Below are 23,988 nucleotides of genomic sequence, written 5' to 3'. Positions count from 1 at the left end.
AAAGTTAGGCCTATCCTATCTTAACCTAAACCTATAGACATAGACAACTAAAGATTCAATCTGGGTTTAAGGTTAAAACATGAACGTGCCCATTTCAATCTCATGCCTAAAACCAACCTACCAATCTGAAGAGACACTCACAACAACAAAGTAGTCGCCGGTTGTAGTTGATAATGTAAATCACTATCTTTCGAATGCAGCATCGTCGCAGAGGCACAGCCGCTCTGCGCTCTGATTGGACGTTAGCGGCGGTGGGCGGGGCCTGCCTGCAGGAGTGCGGAGACAATAGAGAGGGAGAGAGAGCGGCTCCAGGGTGAACCAGCAGCGGGGAGACTGACAGACAGCGGCGGTGCAGAACAGCGGAGGGTCCTGCTTTATTCGAACACCGTGAAGAAGAAGAAACAAACAATTCAAGGATCTGTTTCCTCTTTTAGTTGAACAAGTCAAGTGTCTGGATGGATTGACAGATACTGCATGCAGCACATTTTGAAAGGTAAGATTAGATCCGAATATTTCCTGACCGGTTTAAAGCAAATAACTGCTAATTAGATGCTCGGTTTTGTCTATAAATGTGTGTTGTATATTATTACCAGTTCCGATCCTGCTTTGTTTGATTGCATGTCTCAGTGTGTCTTTGTGCTGCTCTGCTGTTGCCATTACACTGGACTAATGTGTTTACACGCCGGCTTTGTTAATTATCCCCATTAAAACTGCTTCTTTTTTATGATTTTATGATTTTAAATTATTTTGTAATACAAAGTTAGACACCATGCGACCAGACACTGACTAAGCAGAACAATAGAGCTCCTGTCAATCTTTTGTGTCCCAGCTACACATCTGTAGGCTACATCACTAAATTTGTGGTTTGTACATTTATTGATCACGCATTCTACATTTCTATACATGATTTGTTCACGTGCACACAGCCCTGCACTACCTGAGTTCACCTGTGCTACACGCTGTATTGATATTGATTATAATGCATGCTTTGTGTCTGCAGAGCTGGTTCACATTTCATGTCTTTGTGCTGCAGTTTGTGGCATGTTTTGATGACTCTAAACAATGATACTGACACTTGTGATCCTTGTGAAGGATGATACACTTGATGCACCTCGAAACCTTGATGTTTTGTTATTAATGGAAACTCTCTTTGTTTTGGGGGGAAATGGCATCAAAAAGCAATTTGGACTCTCAAATTGGGCTGCAGAGAGTACACCGTTGATTAATCAATTCGTTGATTGGCATAAAAATGATCTGCAACTATTCGGATTATAGAGTAAGCAAATATTGCCTAAAACTATCTTGTTCCAGCTTCTCAAATAGGATGATTTGCTGATTTTTCATTGTCGTAATTCACTGAACATCTTTTTGAACAAGACGGCACTTTGGGCTCTGGGAAGTTGTGTTTTATTGTATTTTATCACTATTTTTGACATGTCACATACTATATGATAAATCAATAATGAAAATGTGTTGCAGCTGTATTTACCTGCACCCACCCCAACCCCCCCCCCCCCCCCAGCTATGCAGTTTAGAAAATGTTATAGATCCAAGATGAAACTAATGGGGCGGGACTCAGACATAAAGTCTCAATTACAAATCTGTCTGCTTCAGCACCACGGACAGCATCACGGATTTCTCTTAGGCTACTGATATTTCAGAGCCATGGTCGGGGCCATAGATTCTATCTTGCACATACCATAGTCAGATAAAGAATCAATGAGTCAGGCTGACTGGGGGGGGGGTTAACAAGGGTAATGGATTTTAATCATTTTGCTCAAAGGGGGATGGCATCCCTGCTTATCCCACCTCAATCGCCTAGTGTGTATGCAGCCATGAGTCAGCCTGAGACGGCGCTTCATTAGCTAGCTACAGCTAATAAATGTGCCAGTGACGGTTGTCATTTCTAATGGTTGCAGACTAGAAATTAAAAGCTGCTTTTGTGTACTTTGGTGTGAAATCAGGGACCTATTGCTTCAAAGATTAATAAGTATTTTGAAAGAAATTTACCACCATTATCATATGAAGAGGTCACCTCAGCCCTTTGTGAAATTGTGTACACTTAATCAATTAATCAGAAAAATAATCTGTAGATGAATTGATGATGATAAAAAAATTGTTAGTTGCAGCCCTACAGCTGACACTGAGAGTGTGTCTGGTTTTCTTTGCACATTGATGCATGTGTACACACAGCCACTCAGCAGACAGGGGATCACACATTAACAGTGCAGCGGAAAAAAAAGTCAGAGAAGAAGAAAGAGAGGCAGAGATTAAAGCAGACAAAGAGGGTAATGTTACCTACTGTAGCGTGGGGTTCACAGCAGCAGAAATGGGTTGGCATTAAAGGAGAGCACCGAGTGATGTGCCGCCGAGCGTGCAGGCACAAAGCCCCAGTGTTGGCAAATGCTGGAGGCCGAGCCGGTTTAAGCCTCGCTGCTTTGATGTGCTCCACAGCTCCATGAGCGCTGTGGAGCCGAGCCCCATCGGAGGGCCGCGCTGCAGGCTGGCCACCACACAGGGAGAGGGAGACGGACGGGAGGCCAAAGCTGTGGCTGTGACAGTTTTAGCTCTACAAACATTTCTGGAGGAAAGAGCTGCTCGTGGTGCAGAAATAATCTCCCTGGTCTTGTTATCTCAGCAGGCAGATACTTGTTAGTTCACTGGCACTGACTCAAATAGTTAAGAAATGGATGAGAAAGAGACCCACAGAAACTGGTGCAGAAGAGGACGCCTGTAAATTGTCAAGACTTTCCATTTTGATTGTGCACACTATTGAAAAGCTCAAACGTTTCAGTTCACCCGTCTCAATGTGCTTTTTTCCATTTCCTCTTTTGAGCAGAAAAAACCCTGAGAACATCAAAATATTGCAAAGAGTTCTTACGCCTGTATGAGGTGGAAAAAGTTAGTGTATCGATAAATGTGATACGACACGTGAAACTTCCTTATACAAACAAACTTCTTACTACTTTCTTATTTCTATCATGTTTTCTATCATCTGAGCTTTTGACTGGAGCTCTTTGTAATGTCCTCATCTTGTCCTCTTCTTTTTCTTCAACAAGAGTTTACTGGCACCAACTGTTCATCTTGATGGTGTAGTGAATGGAAACATGCATTCATTTGTGTTTTCTTATGCAAATTGTCTGGAAATGTACGTTTGTGCTACGTTTGGATGGAAACTTGGCTAGTGTTTTCTGATCTTCTGTAAATGAGCATCTACTGCTAGTAAAATTAGAGGAATAGTTTGACATTTTGGGAAATAAGGTTATTCGCCTTCTTGACAAGAGTTGGAGGAGAGGATTGAAACCGCTTTCCAACAGTCAAGATATTTCACTCAAAACTACAAATGTCAACCTCATTCTGGTGCTAGATGAAAAGTCAGAGGATCACCAAATCAGTAGGATTTATTATTTGGGGAACATGAATATATGCCCAAAATGTCATGGCAATCCATCCAATAATTATTGAGATATTTCAGTCTGGACCAAACAGGAAATTACTTCAGAAATGCATTATTATTGACCAAGTATTGTTTTTTTTCCTCTTTCTGGAACTCTTTAGAGGTGTAACAGACTTTTTATAGGGAGCCAAATATAACTTAAGATGGTAGCATTTGTTCCTCAAGTATGTTTTAGTTGGCTGACATATTGATTTAGCATTACAAATGATTAATTAGGTGCTGATGTTTTACAAGTCGATGTTGGCCTGAACACAAATGAGGTGGCAGAGGCAGTTTTTCTGCAGTGCTTAATGTGTGTGTAGTTTGGCAACAGGGAGTGCATTACTCAGCAATTTTCTCAGGTTTCATATACAATGACATATCATAATAATATGTAGATGTAAATAAGCAGGTCTCCATTGATGTTTGGATGATGTAAACAAGCAGAAGGAAGCTCCTCTGTTGGTTTTTGGTGGAGTTTTTGGTCCAGTGAGCAGCAGAGAGTCTGTGGATCTGAGGGACCAGGGTCATGAATAGATTTATAAACAAGCACTATGATCTTAAATTCTATCCTGAAACTAACTGGAACATTGGAACAAGAGAAATGTGATCTCTGTTCTTTGTTCCAGTTAAAACTCCTGCAGTATAGTTCTGTGCTAGCTGAAATTGATTTACTGACTTTTTGTGGAGACCTTAGAGCTTTGCATTGCAGTAGTTGAAGTCTGCTTGAAATAAAAGCTTGCACAAGCTTCTGTGTCGAGGGGAAAAAAGAAACGTTCTGACCTTTTTTAGTTACAGTATGTTCATTTTCTGTGACTAGAAAATTAGACCAGAGTCTAGTAGACCGTGTCATTTTTTGCCTCTGTTGTAACGTCTAGGCTTTCTCTCTCTCTTTATTTACGTCTACTCACATATGCCATCACTTTAAATGTGAGTTGTACATACATTGTTTACGTTTTCGTCCATATGTCCACAGATGTTCAACACAAGGTAAATATCTGTACATGAATGGATAAAGCAGAGTTTTAGTGTTACATGTTAATATAAGAACCCTGTCATTTGGACATTCTCAGCCAAATTAATGTATATACTGTGTATGGATATGTATATATATATATATATATATATATATATATATATATATATATATATATATATATATATACACACATACACACACACACACACAGTATATATAGCAACGGTGCCTCTGCAAAAAAGCCTCGGGAAGGAACTTGTTTTGGTGGAACATGTGTATGTTCAAAGGTTGTTTTGGTCGTGCAACAGAAAACTCAGATTGGACAGATAGTCTAGCTAGCTGTCTGGATTTACCCTGCAGAGATCTGAGGAGCAGTTAATCAGATAGTCCTCATATATCCACCAGAGTTTAAAATTCCAACACAAAGAAAGCCCAAGGCAACGGACATCCGGCCTAAATGAGGGATATCAGGCGGAATTTCCGGCGGCACCGGAGCAATCCCGGAAGTGGAACGTTGTGTATATAGACTACATACTTCCAGACTCTACTTGCGGTTAGCAAGAAATTCTCCTCTGTGGTACCCAACCAGTACCACTGTTAATAAAGCCACGTAAGCATAACCATAGTGACGGTTAATGTAAGGGTCAATCAAAGAATTGCGATACAATCATTGACATTCATTAGTTGCATGCCGCCACCAGTGTGCAAAACAAAACTTGGTCAATCAACTTACAGTGATGACAGTTTTAGTGAAGTAGGCCTATTTCAGGCCAATGGCGACTGACCTCATTTATTTTATTCGCCAACATAGATTTTTACTGCCATTTGGCAAGTGGTGAGTGCTAACTTTGGACCCTGACTGAGTACATTTACCCAAGTACTGTTTTTAGGTACAAGTTTGAGGTACTTTACTTTCCATTTTCTGCTACTTTATACTTCTACTAAATATTGTACTTTTTACTCTACTATATTTATTTGACTTTTGCAGATTCAGATTAATAAAGATAAAGCATATATTCTTTTGATATAAACATATACAAATAAATAATCTTCGTACTGATCCCTTATATATTTTTAGTTTAATTGTGCGCAAGTTACATACTAAGCGGGATGTTTTACAGTAGGAAAACAACAACTGTTTTGATGATCCACAGGAAGTATTTAGTCTACAAGGAAGAATTGAAGGTCATTAAAACTGTGATCTTTTCATCTCTGTGCTATGCCTGCAACCTGTTTCCTCCATCAGTTGTTACCAGTCAATAGGCAGGTAACATTAGCCGGGAGGTACAGATGAGAGAAAAGCAGCAATGACTCAAAGCAGATTGGTTGAGTTCCAGCTTTGATTACACAAGAACATTTCACTGAAAAGACAGCAAGGCGTTCTCATCCCCCCTTCATCTGGGAGGAAAGCAGGGCTTGGCTCTCCTTGAGGCCTTCTGGGGAGCCGCCGTGGCACCGTTACCCTTAGAAGGAGCGCCGGGGCTGCTGGGACCTGCCGTGAACAGAAGATGCTCCTAATTAGTGCTGGTTGTGACTTCTTTCATCTGCATGGTCTTTGATATGACGGCAGTGTGAAAGCACATACAAGCGTATGCTTATGCTCAGGAAGTTATACGGTTGAGATAAATAAACTGAGCGTGAAACTGCGTACTGCACGCATACATGTCAAGGTTGTTATAGTCTCGCTTTGCCAGACCTTCCTCCACATCGCTGCGGAGGAGGGTCTGGCTAGTCCACACAGCATTCCGGGATGGGAGAAAAACATGCTCTGGTTTATTGGCATTTCTTTAAACCAATCACAATGGTTTTGGCGGTGCTAAACACCGGGAAAAGCCACGGTGCCGCTGCAAAACAGCCTCGGAAGGAACTTGTTTTGGTGGAACGTGTACGTTCAAAGGTTGTTTTAGTCGTGTAACAGAAAACTCAGATTGGACAGATAGTCTAGCTAGCTGTCCGGATTTACCCTGCAGAGATCTGAGGAGAAGTTAACCATAGTCCTCATACATCAACCACAGTTTAAAATGCCAACACAAAGAAAGCCCAAGGTAACTGACATCCAGCCTAAATGAGGGACATCAGGCAGAATTTCCGACGGCACCGGAGCAATCCTGGAAGTTGAACGTCAAGGATATAGACTAAGGTTGTTATGATTAAGTGAAGCTTAGAACAAAACAAGGCAGCAAGTGAACATGTTGTCCCACTAAGATGATGCAGCCATCAGAAAATAAAGTGGTTGAGATAAACCATTTTACAATGGTTGAGCAACAAGATTAGATTAAATTCAACTTTACTGTCTTTGCTAACTGAGTACTAAGACAACGAAATGTTTTTAGCATCTAATCAGAATTGCACAATAATATACAGAATATACATATTGCTATAATTGGAATAATGAGGTAAGATATACAGAATAAACAGCTGGAGGTATGATATGAACACGGTGACTATAGGTCAGATGTAAACAGTGTGGACAGTAGTATATATAGTCATAGTTAGATTAAATATTTTCAAGAAACAAAAAAATTTCAATTAATCTGTGTTGATTTTGATTAATAAAAAAAAAGTAGAGCTTTAGATAAGACTAGGTCAAAACCTAGTATATGGCTGGACCGTGTATGGTCAAAGTGCTTAATCTTGGCCAAATTGTTACAGGAATAGTCCGCGGTACTGTGTGTGTTCATCTATAATGGTCCCAGTAATATTTGTTTGGATACTTATGGAAGGTTACCGTCTCCTCATCGCTCCACACAGATATTGATACACCAATTCTTCCATCTCATCCAAGCATAGACACTGTTGTGAAATGAATCCACTCTGGTGTAAAACAAGTGCATGGAAACCCTCTTTTTGTCTATTATCAGAAGATTTTCTAAGCTACAGTACAAGTGGCTTTGTTTAGTTTGTACGGTTTGTACAACTGGAATGCGTGGGGACACACAATCTGTGTGAAAATCATTTTAAACCAGTCTGTTCCTTCATTTTGTGTTCTTGTTGAGGCCAGGCTTTTCAAAGCAACTCATGCATTTGGACACAAAACCCATTTTCATTTATCGTGCTGATGATGTGGCCACTTTAACACTGTAACTGTGGTGCAGATGAACTGAACAAAACAGTAATTATTCAGAAATGAGCTTGAATTTGAATTTAAATTGATCACACAACCAGAAATGAAAAGACTGTTGTGTGTTCAGGTACAGTAGTTTTTCTGTTTGCAGCTCCAAACACACACTAGCTGCTGTTTGTTTTATTGACCTTGTCAGACGGATGCTGAGTGGACCGGTGATGGACAGCCAGTTGGCTCCTTTGGGTTCAGCTGACTCCTCATTTTATCTACCGGTACTTGTGGTTCTTTTATGCTTAGCACATACTGTTTGTGTCCGGAGACATTTTCACGCTCCGCTGTCACTGCAAGACGATCCAATTTTCTGTTGTGATTTTAAGCTTTTGAATATATTGTATTTGTAATTTCTGTATTTTTAGTGCGAGCATAATACATGAGGAAGGTTTAAGCAGTGTTTTGTAATCCTTAAGATTTCAGTCCTGGTTGATATGGTGGCACCTGTGGTTACCGTGGTAACAGCAAGCACTCAAGCAGCTTGGTCAGAAATACAACCAAGGAACAAGCAGTGTATCTGTTTACAGTGCAGCCAAACAAATTGACATAGTTCAAACTAAAGACATCTGCCAAGGCCAAAGGTGCATTCACGTGCTCCATTGATGGTCCCATCTCCCAAGTTGGAAAAGTCGTTATTCTGACTTTGGTGTGTTCATGAGCTTTAAGTTAATATGGAAACAACATGGACGCTACAAAGATGATGTGTTGTATTTTATTGCTCGGACCATTTAAACAACACGTTGACAGCTGTTTCCAGTATTTGTATAATGAAGAGCAATGGTTGATGGATCAGGTGAGCCATCAAAAATGATTGGAAACTCATGTTTCAGATTATTCCGACACCACGTGAATGCAGCACAAATGCTCTTATCTTGCAATGTTAAAGGTGCAGTAGGTAAGCCTTATAAAACTAACTTTCTGTCATATTTGCTGAAACTGACCGTATGTTCGAGTAGAACTACGTGAATCAGGTCATTTAAAAAAAATCCGGCTCCTCTGGCACCACCTACAGCCTGTAGGGCAATTTGCAAAAATCCACAGCTCCCTGTTCAGATGCACCAATCAGGGCCAGGGGGGGTGTGTAACTGCGTGTCAATCACTGCTCATGCACACGCATTCATTCTCCCTTGTGGGGGGAGGGGCTTAGGAGACCGTTTTGGGCTTTAGCAGAAAGGGGGGAGGGACTGAGAAGTTGTTGATGTTCGCATTTTTTGGCTAAGTCCTGGATCTTCGCAATCCTACCTACAGCACCTTTAACAAAAGTGAAAAATTATTTGTGTATCCACTCCAAACTTTAGTGGGAACTTCTTTGGCCCATGCAGGCCAGTAGTTATTCTGTAATCCTGCTGACAGACAAACAAACAGACAAACCAAGATGAAAACATAACTTCTATGGCGGAGGAAAAAAAGAAGTACCATACTTAGGTACAATTTTGAGGTACTTTTACTTTCCATTCCAACATTTTATGTTACTTCATTCATTCATTCATTCTTCTACTTGACATCTCAGAGGCAAATATTGCACCTTTTACTCCACTACATTTATTTGAAAGCTTCAGTTACTTTACAAATTTAGATCATTAATACAACATATAATATAATATGTATTATTATATTAAGCTAGCTATCAGAATATAAAATAATTCAAATTAGTTCCACCTTTACCAGCTGCAAATTATACATATAATATTATTATGATCTAATAATATAATATATGTTATTGTAAAATGAGCCATTCGGCTTAATTAGTACTTTTACTTTTAGTACTGAGTATATTTTGATGCTAATACTTTTGTAGTTTTACTTTTATAGTAACAAGAGTATTTCTACTTTGTACATTGTAGTATTTCTAATTTTATTTAAGTAAAATACCTGAATACTAATTTCACCAGTGAACAACACACAACACAGTTTTATTGTCACTGCAATTCTTTCCAGTAGAACATACTGTATTTTTTGTGTTTGGTTTTATTGTTTTCACACGTTTTTACGTGAGTTTTGTGGACTCGTTTGGCTGTCGTGCACATCACACAGACAGTAACACAGATGGACTTGATGCACAGGATGTGGCTAGCATCCCGTCTCTTCCAACACTTTCTCATCCCCGTTAATGAGAGATGGTACAATTGTGCTGCGCCATCAGTGCTGCGAAGTGTCCCAGTTATTCAGAGAGCTTGCGATACAGCAGACGAGTGTTGCTTGGCTTCTTGTGGCAGCAGAAGGAGGAAAGTGAAACAGATTTGCTGAGATCGGAAGCCAGCAGGCGAGACAGAGTAGAAACACCTCAGATCAGAATTAGACGTCCATTAATGCAGGAGAATCATTCATCAGCTGCAGGGGATCAGCTCCACAAATGGCCAAACATTCCTACTCAGATTTAGTTTGACTTGTTCACACTTTTTTTCTAATCACATTTACATAAACATAACATTTGCTCAAGTACTGCACTTAATGTATACAAAATATATTCAATAAATAAATTACAATGTAGTATCAGTTAAGATCAAACTTTATTGATCATGGGGGGAAACTCACAAACAGCAAGTGTGTATATATAATCAAAAATTAGCTCCACCTTTACAAGCTCCAACATTAAAGTCATGCTTGAACATTAAAGCTTAAGTGCATAACCTTTTTATATTAATGAACTTCTGTTACATTCAAGCCATTGCCAAATGAGTTGCTACAAAGCTAATTAAGACTATCGGTTCCACAAAACTCTCTCTGTATTTCTCAGTATGGCTATGTTCCGAAACTGGTGTCGTCCGGCGACTTTAACGCGCAGAAAATCAAGTGAAGATGATTACCTCATCTGAAGAGTCCATCATGTTTTTTAATCCTCTGTGTCCTCCTTTGCTACTAGCAACTGCGCCATTACTTCAGATACATTCTCACAGAAACTACTAGGGACACAGAAACTACGCACTATAGCTTTGATGCATCAATAATTATAAAAAAATATAATACACATTAGTCTGAAATTAGCCTGCATAATTCAGCATGATGCATGCTTTTACTTTTGGTCCTTTTACAAATAAGTATATTTTGATGCTAATACTTTTGTACTTTTACATAAGTAACATTTTGAGTATTACTAACACGTAACACAATATTATTAGACTGTGGTATTGCTGCTTTTACTCAAATAAAAGAGCGGAGTACTTCCTTCACCACTGGTAGAAAGAAACACTACCCATACAGGTTTTTTAATTTTCAGTCTTTGCTATGTGTTCTCTCTCCTTGTGATCTTTAAAAAAAAAAACGTTCTCATGAACAGAAAGTTACAATTCAAAGGTTTCATAACAGTTCATTTGGCTTGAACACAAAGCATTCTGTTCATATATGTATACATAGAATACAGTAGGTGCGCCCTGTTTACAGTGGGGGTCGACATGGGTGGACACTGGTCACATAGTGAACCTTTTTTGCCCTTCCTGCTCCTCCTGTCCTGCAGGAATATCCGTCTCCAGACCAGACCCCTGGCTCCGGCCCGTCCCTCCACAACAATGAACTCCTCGCCCCACGGCTCCCGCGCCTCCATCGACATCCTGGAGGAACTCCAGCTGATTGCTGCACAGAACCTGGAAAAACTGGACATCAACAAATACTATGAAGTCGTCTGTGAGCTGGGGAAGGGCACCTATGGCAAAGTGGACCTGGTCATCCACAAAATCCGAGGTAACTGCTGTGTGTTTAAGCTGATACTAACTGCAAATGTTGGATATTTCCCATGTTCGCAGATGGAGATGTCAGTTAGAACAAAGTGTTTTAATCAAGCCTTGGATTTCCCCACATGTTAAAGCAATACTTGGCATTTAAAGAGCAACTTAACACCAAGTAAAAAAAAATAATTTTACGTCATAGATTTTTCACAAATTTTGTGGGATTCAAGTGGCCAGAATTACTGGATTTTCTCTGTCAAAAGGGAAATTACTTCTGTTGTAATCAACACTATGAAATGGGACCAGTATCCATGGATGTGTAATAAAGGTTTTTTTTTGCCTTTCCAAAACCAAAAATAGAAGAGCAAAATGTGTAAGGAGTCAATTAAACTGTGAAATGTCAGGAAACTGCACACAGTTCATTTCGCCAACCCGGCTGGTGTTTGATTCTTTATTCCAAAAGGAAACTAAAAGATCCTACATTATAGAGTCCATATTTCTTTTGGACGAAGCAGGAGACATTTGAATTTCAGGTTTGAATTCATCACGTCTTGTTATGGGCGGAGATTTTACCTGCAGAAAAGTATTTGTCCAGATAGGGGAGTAAATCTTCAGGGCTGCAGGTGGAGGAAATGGGGATTTTTTTTCTTTTGTGTCCCTACTTTGTGATTCAGGGGGTCATTTTTCATAACAATAGTGTAGCAAATGAACACTGATATGAAAGAATCAAAAATATTTCAGTTTTCACTTACCCCCTCACTCAGGTAAAGCACTTTTATTCATCTCTGAAGTGTTTACTTTTGAAAATTAATTTTGAGGTAATGTGGGCCACCTGGACAGTATATGCAGAACCTTTTAGCACAGCTGTTTATCAGACTAAATTAACTTCTTAACTAATAGAAAATCTGTTTAACCTTTTCACATTAAAAGCCAAACATGTTGGCCGTCTGCTCCGAGCTTCTTAATCGTTTCTTTTATGGAGCACAAAGCCCATTTCAGGGTGGCTGCAGTCTGCCACCAAGAAGAATTCTGACCATTTCCAGCCTGTGTTAGTGCACAGTAGAAGGATGTATCTGCTGCTTTATTACCGATATCTTCTCAGAACCATCAGAGAACCAGTGAAGCTTTACTTGTCGGATGCTGCTTTGAATGTCATGTGAGAATATGGGAATAAATGGGATGAAGACGACATAGAGAACTTGAATCCTAATTGTGTGGAAATGCATTTTAGTGAAGAAAGGAACTGAAATGTAAATCAGTCACAGATCTTAGTTAGAAGTGGGGTCAACATCCTGATGGTGTTTTTGATGGAGTCATTTTTTTATATTCAGTATCTGCCAACAAAATCTAGTCCAATATTTGATTTTCATTTAAACTTAGAATGTTATTTATTTATTTCCAGAATGCCCCATTAACACAGGAAACTCCTCTTGCATTATGGCATTAAGAACAAATAGATCTCCCCCCTCCCTCCCCTTGACCTTTTCTAAAGTGTCTGCACACTGTAAAACTGCACAAAGCACTTTACAGAGCTGATCCGGTGGTATTGGAGAAGTGTCCCCTCTCATCTTCGCTGACACACTGACTGTTGGTGCAGAGAGAGGCAGACATGGCAGCTCTCCAGGTTTATATTGTCTGGGGTATTTCAGATTAGCTCCCCCCTCGCTGCTCCTCTTGTTGCAATGAAGTGTCTGCTGAGGTGAGCTGAACCTTTGAACCTCACAATTTACCTTCCTGTGATCCCTCCACACAAGTAAATGTGTTTTTCTGCATCCTTTAACAATATTACATCCAGTGAAAAAGGCTCCTCGTCTTTGGCGTTCTAATCTTATATCCATGACTTTTTCATGCCCTTCCTGTCCAGTGAAAACCACGTATCTCCAGATGTATTGATGTTTAATGTTTGTGATGATCTGAAGGATGAAGTGTTCCTTTTATGTGTTGGCAAAATTCTCCTACGTATTAAGCTAAATAAAGTCTTTAAAAAAGCCTCTTGGATCAGCTGGAAAATGCATCGTCACAAAGCTGAAAACGGCTGTTTTTCTGACACCATGAACAGTTGACTTTTTAGAGATACGTGGTTCTCACAGGACAGCCACGATGAAGACATATGATGATCTCATAGAATATGATGCACTGCTGTAGATTAAACTACCCAACAGTATAAAGGAGTTCAAATTAGCACAACCTTCAACATCTACAGCAATAAAATGCAACATTACTTATTAATGCAGCAGTAATGTTAATCCATCATACAGTATATAATATGAAAACACAGACAAGATCGTTTTACTGCAAATAAGTACTTTTTACTTTTAATACTTTAAGTAAATCTTGCTGATACGTACTTTTAAGTAATGTTTTGAATGCAGGACTTTTTCTTCTAGTGAAGTATTTTCACAGTGTGGTATTAGTACTTTTACTGGAGTAAAGGATCTGCATACTTTTTCCACCTCTGCATGGAAGCAGCTCAACATCCTGGTCATTCTGTGAGAACATAACTAGTCCGGCAGAGGATTTGAAAAACAGCAGGATTTAATTCAGTAGAGTGGAGATTTTAATTATTCATCAAATTTGGATCATTTTAATTAAGTTCACGCACACATTTGGCAGCCGCAAAATAAATCCCCAACACTTTAATATGCTGGAAAAAGAACAAGAAGAAGTGAGGAATGAGATTAATGGAGTTATGTAACACTTCTCTCTCTTCTTTTTTTTCAGGCACAAAAATGGCCCTGAAGTTTCTGAGGAAGAAGACCACCAAGCTGAAGAGCTTCCTGAGAGAGTACAGCATCTCCCTTTACCTGTCGCCCTGCCCCTTCATCATCAACATGTACGGCATCGCCTTCGAAACAGACGAATACTACATCTTTGCTCAGGAGTACGCTCTGGCAGGTGATCTGTTTGACATCATCCCTCCACAGGTGAGAAAAAAATGATACCGTGTTTTTGTGTTTTTTTTTATTTTGTGAGATTTGCACTTGCCGGGGATACCATTATCTCCAAAGTCCATTGTGAGAGAAAAAAATGTTTATGAATCAACTTAGAAATCATAGAAAAAAATGCACTCTGTAAAACTGCAGAACTTGCCTCATGTTTTGAAGTATTCTTGATCATATCATGTCGTATCAAAGTAATCCAGCAATATTTTTATGACATGCTATACTATGACTTTTTATGATTATAATCGCACACTACACTATGATTTTTAAGCTTTTATGAGGTACTATACTATGACTTTTTATGATTTTTATGGCATACTATACTATGACTCTTTATTATTTTTTATGACCTACTAAACTATGAATTTTGTATGACTTTATGACATACTATACTATGACTTTAAATATTTTTATGATATACTCTACTTTAACTTTTTTATTACTTTAGGACATACTATACTATGACTTTTTGTGATTTTTTTTTCATGGCATACTAATATATGACTTTTTATGATTTTGTTATAACATATTATACTGTGACTTTTTATGATTTTTTATGACATATTATACTATGCCTTTTTTATGATTTTTTTTTTAATGACATACTATACTATGACTTTTTGTCATTTTTTTCATGGCATACTAATATATGACTTTTTATGATTTTATTATAACATATTATACTGTGACTTTTTATGATTTTTTTTTCATGGCATACTAATATATGACTTTTTATGATTTTGTTATAACATATTATACTGTGACTTTTTATGATTTTTTATGACATATTATACTATGCCTTTTTTATGATTTTTTTTTTTAATGACATACTATACTATGACTTTTTGTCATTTTTTTCATGGCATACTAATATATGACTTTTTATGATTTTATTATAACATATTATACTGTGACTTTTTATGATTTTTTTTAAATGACATACTATACTATGCAGAACTTGCCTGACAATTATCATGTGTTAACGTTTTCCTTGGTATCAAAGTAATCCAGTGATATTTCTCTGTACATCCATGAGTATACTGCAAGGAACTACTACTACTGTAGCGAGGGAAATTCCCCAGTGTGGGATTATTAAAGTCTATCTTTTCTTATCTTATCTTACTACTAGCATTCTGCATACCTTCAATGGTTTTAATTTGCCAAAATATAAACAAATAGGCAAAGAAACGTGGCTCCCATCTAACGCACTGAATCCATTGCAATTACAACATGATACATCCCCCAAAGCATTGGGGAACTGTAGCAAAACTTGGAGCATGATAGAAAAAAGAATCAGTTACAAAATCCATTATTTTTTTTTATCTATCAACTTTGTTGTTATTTGGCAGTTTGCTACTGTAACAAGTTCAAGTTCTTTTTATTGTCATGTACACAATTACAGTAAAGCAGTGAATGAAATTCTTAGATCTCATCCTCAAATCACACAGTCGAACAAAATCTAATTAGAATCTAAACAGTGCAGCAGCTAAAATACAGGAATCCTTTATAATACAGTGGTAGACAGTAATAGTACAGATACAGTCAAATGTATAAACTGTAATGTAAACAGGGTGTGCAGTCATGTAGTAAATGTCTATACGTAATGAGAACAGGTTGTAGATGGAGTTATTCTTGAACTGATGGGGTGGTGTTATACTGTATACGTGACCTCATTGTTCTTCTTCTCTGTTCAGGTGGGACTCTCTGAGACGGTGGCCAAGCGCTGCGTCCACCAGGTGGCCATCGCCCTGGACTACCTGCACTGTAAGAAGCTGGTCCACAGAGACATCAAACCCGAGAACATCCTCATTTTTGACAAAGAGTGCCGGAAGGTCAAGCTCTCAGACTTTGGCATGACGCGGCGCGCCGGCTCTCCGGTAAAGCGGGTGAGCGGCACGATCCCATACACGGCGCCTGAGCTGTGCGACACCACGCGGCAGGAGGGCTTTTGCGTGGACTACAGCACGGACGTGTGGGCGTTTGGCGTGCTGCTCTTCTGCATGCTGACAGGAAACTTCCCCTGGGAGAAGGCCATGCCGAACGACACCTTCTACGAGGAGTTTGTGCGCTGGCAGCGTCGCCGGACGGGCACTGTGCCGTCGCAGTGGCGCCGCTTCACTGATGAGGGCCTACGAATGTTTCGTAGGCTCCTCTCCATCGAGCAGGAGCGCCGCTGCTCCGTCAAAGAAGTCTTCAGCTACTTTAACCAGTGCTGGATGTTGGACACCGAGAATGGGAACAGCAGCAGCTTGGCGAGCAGTGCCCCTCCTCTGGACATCAGATCGTCCTCATCTGAAGAGGACGTATTAGTGGACAGACTGAAGCAGCAGAGCTTGTCGCCTGCTTGTGTGGTGGTGAAGGGGAACATCATGATGGACACCCACTACTCCTCCATGTCCACAAACAGCTCGTCATCATCCACCGGCAGCTACGAGCGTGTCAACAGGGAAAACAACGAAAGAGGACGCGTCCTGGTGGCAACACCCATTGAGATCTGCGTGTAGAGACGGCTGACGCTGCGTTTCAGGCTGCTTTGTGAGCTGAGGAGGACGGGAAAAGTGTGGCGACTGACTGGTGCTTAACGTAGCTTAGCTTCCCTGCGGATTTACTCATTTCTGATGAAGATGAGCTCTGAGGAAATGAGCGGTGAGACGATCACAAGCCTCCTGTATGTGATTTATACTTCAGATACTGAAATGAACTCCATGGATGACCTGTCAAGAGAAATAAAGCTGAAGGGTGAAGAAATAAACAAACAAAAACATTCATAATCCACATATGTTCAAATGTTTGGAAAAATCCAGTCACTGCAAAAATAATCTGTGAAGAAAGAGATGTGATTGGCTTTCAATAAAATGATTTGTTGATGGTACTATTATGTGTTTATTGTAGTGTACCATTTTTGTTTGGTAGATGGGTTTCTGTAAAGTGTGTTTTTTTTGTTTTTTTTTCAATTTGGAGTTAAATATGTATTTATATCAGATGCATTTGTTTATGATTTGTTGTATGAGAGATCTGAAGTCTGATTTTTTTATTTTCTCTGAGAAATAAAAATTGTAGAAATTTGAATTGCTGTAGAAGCAGGTGGCTCTCACAGACCTACATTTTCATTTTAAATATTCATCATCATGTTGTCGTGATCTCAATTATGCAGACAGTTTTTTCATGCAAAATGTCTTTTTTCATGTTTGCCTGTGATGCCCAAACCCACTTGCAGTAGCAACCAACAATATGAGCGGCTGAAAACGCACCTCACGGTCAGCAGTAAGTGTTAATTGGGTATCTTCTTAACTCTTCTACCCAGTCCTCCCATTAAACTGCAGCATACTGGGACCATAACTGAATACAGCTGCAGCCCACTTCCTTTCAGGTAAACATCTCACAATAATCAGATGATTTTATTATGTGAATAAATATTTAGTAACATGACAAGAGGGAGAAAAACATACAAAAGTATCATGAATGAATCATTCTTATTTTTCAATTTGCATGGTTGATGAAGAAAATGGGAATTAGCTTTGATTGAGCAGGTAAAATAATTATCTAACAAGTGATACAGTATTTTGACTTTTTTTTGAAGGATTTTTCTGAGGATACTACCTGCCCTCTCAACTTTTATTCCAATGTTTGCTGTTTAATTAGAAAGTTGAAAACTGAAATGTGAAGTAAGATGGACTAAAGAAGAAAAACATTTGGGGATTTAAATGTTTAAAAAAGCTCTCTTTTGTGTTGAAGTATTGCATGCAGTGATTATTTATGTGGTTAATATTTGTTGAAATAAACACCCCGAGAATTAAAAGTGGACCTTGTTCTTTATTAAAATGAAAGAATAGTATAACATTTCTGGAAGATTTGATACCACTCTCATGTCTGGGCAGTTCTATGAAGCTACAGCTAGCAGCCGCTTGGCTTATCTTAGCTAGAAGAAGCAGCTAGCATGGCGCTGTCCAACCAGAGCTAAAATCCAGTACTGTAACAGTAAAAAAGTCAAAAGAAAGTCATAACAAGTAATAACGTATGTCATGAAAAGCATAATCAAGTAAGTGTTTTATGATATACTACTGTATGTCATTAAAAAGTCCTAAAAGTCATAGTATAGTATGTCTTGAAAAATTATAAAAAGATAAAGTATAGTATGTAAAAAAAAAAAAACATAAGTCATAGTATAGTATGTCATAAAAAGTCATGAAAAATATCATATTGTAGTATGTCATAACAAGTCATAAAAAAGACAATCATACTTTACCATGACTTTTTAATCACTTTTTTTTACGTACTATACTGTGCAGCACTGGGGCCCAATGGTCTCATAGCAAGAAGGTGCTGGGTTCCAACACAGGTAATCCCCCAAAAATTATTGAAAGTGACTTTTAATGAAAGAGTTGGCTAAAACACTTGTTAAGTGAATTTACTACACTCACCTTGAAGATTATTAGGAACACCCTATTAATCCCGTGTTTGACCCCCTTTCACCTTTAGAACTGCCTTAATTCTTCGTGGCATTGATTCAACAAGGTGCTGGAAAGATTCTCTAGAAATGTTGGCCCATATTGATAGGATAGCATCTTGCAGTTGATGGAGGTTTGTGGGATGCACATCCAGGGCACGAAGCTCCCGTTCCACCACATCCCAAAGATGTTCTATTGGGTTGAGATCTGGTGACTGTGGGGGCCATTTTAGTACAGTGAACTCATTGTCATGTTCAAGAAACCAATGTGAAATGATTGGAGTTTTGTGACATGGTGCATTATCCTGCTGGAAGTAGCCATCAGAGGATGGGTACATGGTGGTCATAAAGGGATGGACATGGTCAGAACAATGCTCAGGTAGGCTGTGGCATTTAAACGATGCCCAATTGGTACTAAGGGGCCTAAAGTGTGCCAAGAAAACATTCCCCACACCATTACACCACCACCACCAGCCTGCCCAGTGGTAACAAGGCATGACGGATCCATGTTCTCATTCTGTTTACGCCAAATTCTGACTCTACCATCTGAATGTCTCAACAGAAATCGAGACTCATCAGACCAGGCAACATTTTACCAGTCTTCAACTGTCCAATTTTGGTGAGCTTGTGCAAATTGTAGCCTCATTTTCCTGTTTTTAGTGGAGATGAATGGTACCCGGTGGGGTCTTCTGCTGGTGTAGCCCATCCGCCTCAAGGTTGTGTGTGTTGTGGCTTCACAAATGCTTTGCTGCATACCTCGTTGTAACGAGTGGTTATTTGAGTCAAAGTTGATCTTCTATCAGCTGGAATCAGTCGGCCCATTCTCCTCTGACCTCTAGCATCAACAAGGCATTTTCGGCCCCCAGGACTGCCGCATACTGGATGTTTTTCCTTTTTCAGACCATTCTTTGTAAACCCTAGAAATGGTTGTGCATGAAAATCCCAGTAACTGAGTAGATTGTGAAATACTCAGACCAGCCCGTCTAGCACCAACAACCATGCCACGCTCAAAGTTGCTTAGATCACCTTTCGTTCCCATTCTGACATTCAGTTTGGAGTTCAGGAGATTGTCTAGACCTGGACCTGAAATGCATTGAAGCAGCTGCCGAGTGATTGGTTGATTAGATAATTGCATTAACGAGAAATCTTACAGGTGTTCCTAATAATCCTTTAGGTGAGTGTATACTTGGACTTTTTTCGACATACTATACTATGACTTTTTCATCACTATTTTCGACATGCTATACTATGACTTTTTCATCCCTTTTCCACATACTATACTATGACGTTTTCTTCACTTTTTTCAAAATATTATACAATGCAGCACTGTGGCCCAATGGTTGGCTCTGTGGCCTCATAGCAAGATGATGCAGGGTTCTAATCCTGCACAAAGTTAGTGGGAGAGACTTTGGATGAAAGAATTGGCAAGAGAATTTACTATACTTTGACATGCTAGACTATAACTTTTTCATTACTTTTTTCGACATACTATACTATGACTATTTCAACACCTTTTTCGACATGCTATACTACGACTTTTTTATGACTTTTTTCGACATACTATACTATGACTTTTTTTATGACTTTTTTCAGCTTATTATACCCTGCAGCACTGTGGCCCACTGGTTGGCTCTGTGGCCTCATAGCAACAGTGTGCAGTTCCAAACCATGTTATCCCCCACGATGTGGTGGCTAAATCACGTCAAGTGAAGCTCCTATGACATACTATACTATTACTTTTTAATCACTTTTTTCGACATGCTAGACTATGACTTTTTCATTACTTTTTTCGACATGCTATACTATGACTTTCTAATCACTTTTTTCGACATGCTAGACTATGACTTTTTCATTACTTTTTTCGACATGCTATACTATGACTTTCTAATCACTTTTTTCGACATACTATACTATGACTTTTTCATCACTTTTTTCGACATGCTACACTATGACTTTTTATCAATTATTTCAACATTCTATACTATGACTTTTTCATCATTTTTTTCAACATGCTATACTATGATTTTTTTTATCACTTTTTTCGATATGCTATACTATGAGTTTTTAATCACTTTTTTCAACATACTATACTATGAGTTTTTTCGACATACTATTCTATCACTTTTTTTATCACTTTTTTCGACATACTATTCTATCACTTTTTTTATCACTTTTTTCGACATACTATACTATGACTTTTTCAACACTTTTTTCAAAATATTATGCCATGTTATTGGATATGATTTTGGATGAAAGAGTTGGCTAAAACACCTGTTAAATGAATTTACTATAATTTGACTTTTTCGACATGCTATACTATGACTTAATTATCACTTTTTTCGACATACTATACTAGGAGTTTTTCATCACTTTTTGACATGCTACACTATGACTTTTTATCAATTATTTCGACATACTATACTATGACTTTTTCATAATTTTTTTTGACATGCTATACTATGGCGTTTTTATCACTTTTTTCGACATACTATACTATGACTTTTTTCGATATGCTATTCTAAGACTTTTTTATCACCATTTTCAATACTATACTATTACTTTTGTATCACGTTTTTCCACAGTTACACATGTAGTAAATGTATCCATTAGAGCAAATGAATTTCCTCAGCAATGGAAAACGGCTATTATAACTCCAGTCTTTAAGTCTGGAGCATCTGACCTGGTCTCGAATTATAGACCGATTTCAATTTTGCCTGCACTCTCAAAGGTTCTTGAAGAAACAGTTGCCAAGCAACTTGTTGATTATCTTGAAAGTAATCATGTTCTACACACCAAACAATTTGGGTTTAGACCACGGTACTCAACAGAGTTGGCAAACTGTTACCTCACTGAAATGATAAAACAGTCATTAGATGAAGGTAATGTAGTGGGAGCAGTATTTCTGGACTTGAAAAAAGCCTTTGATACTGTGAACCACGAAATTCTTTTAAATAAATTAGAAAATTGTAACTTGTCACATGATGCAATAACTTGGTTTAGATCATATCTCGAACACAGGCAGCAGTGTGTTAAAATAAATTCCACTCAGTCATCTATCCAAACCTGTCGAATTGGAATTCCACAAGATTCAATTTTAGGCCCTTTACTTTTTAGTTTATATATAAATGATCTACCAGACAGTTCAAAAAGGTTAAATGCCAAATGTATGCAGATGATACAATTATATATGTCTCAGCAAAAACCCCTCAGATTGCAGCTGAGATGCTTTCAAAAGAACTGTGTATCACAGTGGCTCCGAAATAATCATCTGACCCTGAACTATGATAAGACAGTCTCTATGTGCTTTTCAATTAAAAGAAAGGTCAATGAAAATTTTAGAATAAAGATTGATGAGAAGGAGATAGATGAGGTACATGAATTTAAATTTTTAGGGGTTACTCTAGATTCTCATCTTAAGTTTGATAGTCATTTAAAGAGACTGTGCAGAACTGTCAAGACAAATTTAAATTGCTTCCAATTAATAAGACAATATATACCCATTAAGGCAGCACAGCAGTTTATGCATTCTATGATATTTTCTCATTTATCGTATTGCATTACTGTTTGGGGTCAGGCCAATCAAACAACAATTACACCCATTAGGTCATTATATAAACAAGCATTAAAAGTAATGGAAACCTGTAAGAAGGCACCATTGCCTCATTTTAAGGAAGCATAACATATTGAGTTTTGACAGTTTTGTAAATCATTCATTTCTAAAACTAATTTTTAAGTGTGTGAATAACCTTACACCAAAAATATTCTGTCAACTAGTAGTGAAACAAAAGAGCGGAATAAGAACTAGAGGCACAATAAGTGGTAACTGTGTAGGCGCAAAACGTAGAACAACATTTGGTCAGACATCTTTTTCAGTAAGAGGCATAAAATTGTGGAACGCTTTACCATCAGAAATTAAAACATTGACAGAACTCAAGGTTTTTAATGTACATTTAAAGCAATGGCTGAAACTGAAACAACTCTGTGAACACTGACTGTACAAGATACAACACAATTTATACAAACATAATGTTGCATATGTTAGCATGCACAGACATATGCACAATTTTGTGTTCTTGTATTGTTAAATGTGTCTAGACTCTGTTTTATAGTGATTTCTACATTCATTTAAGTCCATATTTTATTTCATGTATGGGATGTATTTATTGTATGTATTTTAATAGTTATACATTTTTAAATTATTACTCTGTAATTTCTGTTTAAATTTTAAAAGCCTAACCAGGGACAGGGGTTGCAAATTAGTCATGGCTATAAATCTGTATGCATGGCATCTACTTTGTATTCTTTATAAAGCAATGTTCTATGCATTTGTCCCTGTCAAATAAACATTAAATAAAAAAAATAAATAACATACTATACTATGACTTTTTCTTCACTTTTTTCAAGCTATCATACCGTGCAGCACTGTGGCCCAATGGTTGGCTCTGTTGCCACGTAGCAAGAAGGTGCAGGGTTCCAACCCAGCTAATCCTGCACAAATTTAGTGTAAGTGACTTTGGATGAAAGAATTGGCAAAAATTCCTGTTAAGTGAATTTGCTATAATTTGACATGCTAGACTATGACTTCTTCATTACTTTTTTCGACATACTATACTATGACTTTTTTTATCACTTTTTTCGACATGCTATACTATGACTTTTTTCAGTTTATTATACCCTGCAGCACTGTGGCCCAATGGCTGACTCTGTGGTCTCATAGCAAGAATGTGCACGGTTCCAACCCGGGTTATCCCCCACTAAGTGGTGGCTAAATCACATGTCAAGTGAAGCTCCGATGATATGCTATACTATGACTTTTTTATCACTTTTTTCGACATGCTATACTATGACTTTTTCATCACTTTTTTCGACATGCTACACTATGACTTTTTATCAATTATTTCGACATACTATACTATGACTTTTTCATAATTTTTTTCGACATGCTACACTATGACTTTTTATCAATTATTTCGACATACTATACTATGACTTTTTCATAATTTTTTTCGACATGCTACACTATGACTTTTTATCAATTATTTCGACATACTATACTATGACTTTTTTCGACATGCTATTTTATGACTTTTTAATCGCCTTTTTCAATACTATACTATTACTTTTTTATCACTTTTTTCCGCATACTATACTATGACTTTTTCTTCACTTTTCTTCTGTGTAGAACTATGGCCCAATGGTTGGCTCTGTGGCCTCATGGCAAGAAGGTGCAGGGGTCCAACCTAGCTAATCCGGCACAAAGTTAGTGGAACTTACTTTTGATGAAAGAATTAACTAAAACACCTGTTAAGTGAATTTGCTAGACTATGACTTTTTCAATACTTTTTTCGACATACTATACTATGACTATTTCATCACCTTTTTCGACATGCTATTCTATGACTTGTTT

The 23,988-nt window shown here is 38.1% G+C and overlaps 1 protein-coding gene across 1 annotated transcript; it reads left to right on the top strand.

The window, feature by feature from the left end:
• The first annotated feature begins 251 nt into the window (after nt 1-251).
• Nucleotides 252-17,933, top strand: LOC116063960 (serine/threonine-protein kinase SBK1-like). The gene is made up of 4 exons (XM_031319001.2): nt 252-493; nt 10,985-11,208; nt 13,914-14,116; nt 15,829-17,933. The coding sequence occupies exons 2-4, from the start codon at nt 11,037-11,039 to the stop codon at nt 16,636-16,638; spliced, it is 1,185 nt and encodes a 394-aa protein (XP_031174861.1). The 5' UTR covers nt 252-493; nt 10,985-11,036; the 3' UTR covers nt 16,639-17,933.
• Nucleotides 17,934-23,988: the final 6,055 nt, after the last annotated feature.

The sequence above is a fragment of the Sander lucioperca genome, chromosome 21 (genome assembly GCF_008315115.2).
Source record: "Sander lucioperca isolate FBNREF2018 chromosome 21, SLUC_FBN_1.2, whole genome shotgun sequence".
In the NCBI taxonomy this organism is placed as follows: Eukaryota; Metazoa; Chordata; class Actinopteri; order Perciformes; family Percidae; genus Sander; species Sander lucioperca.
Note: the sequence above shows the minus strand (reverse complement) of the source record. Positions and strands in the feature narration are given on the sequence as shown.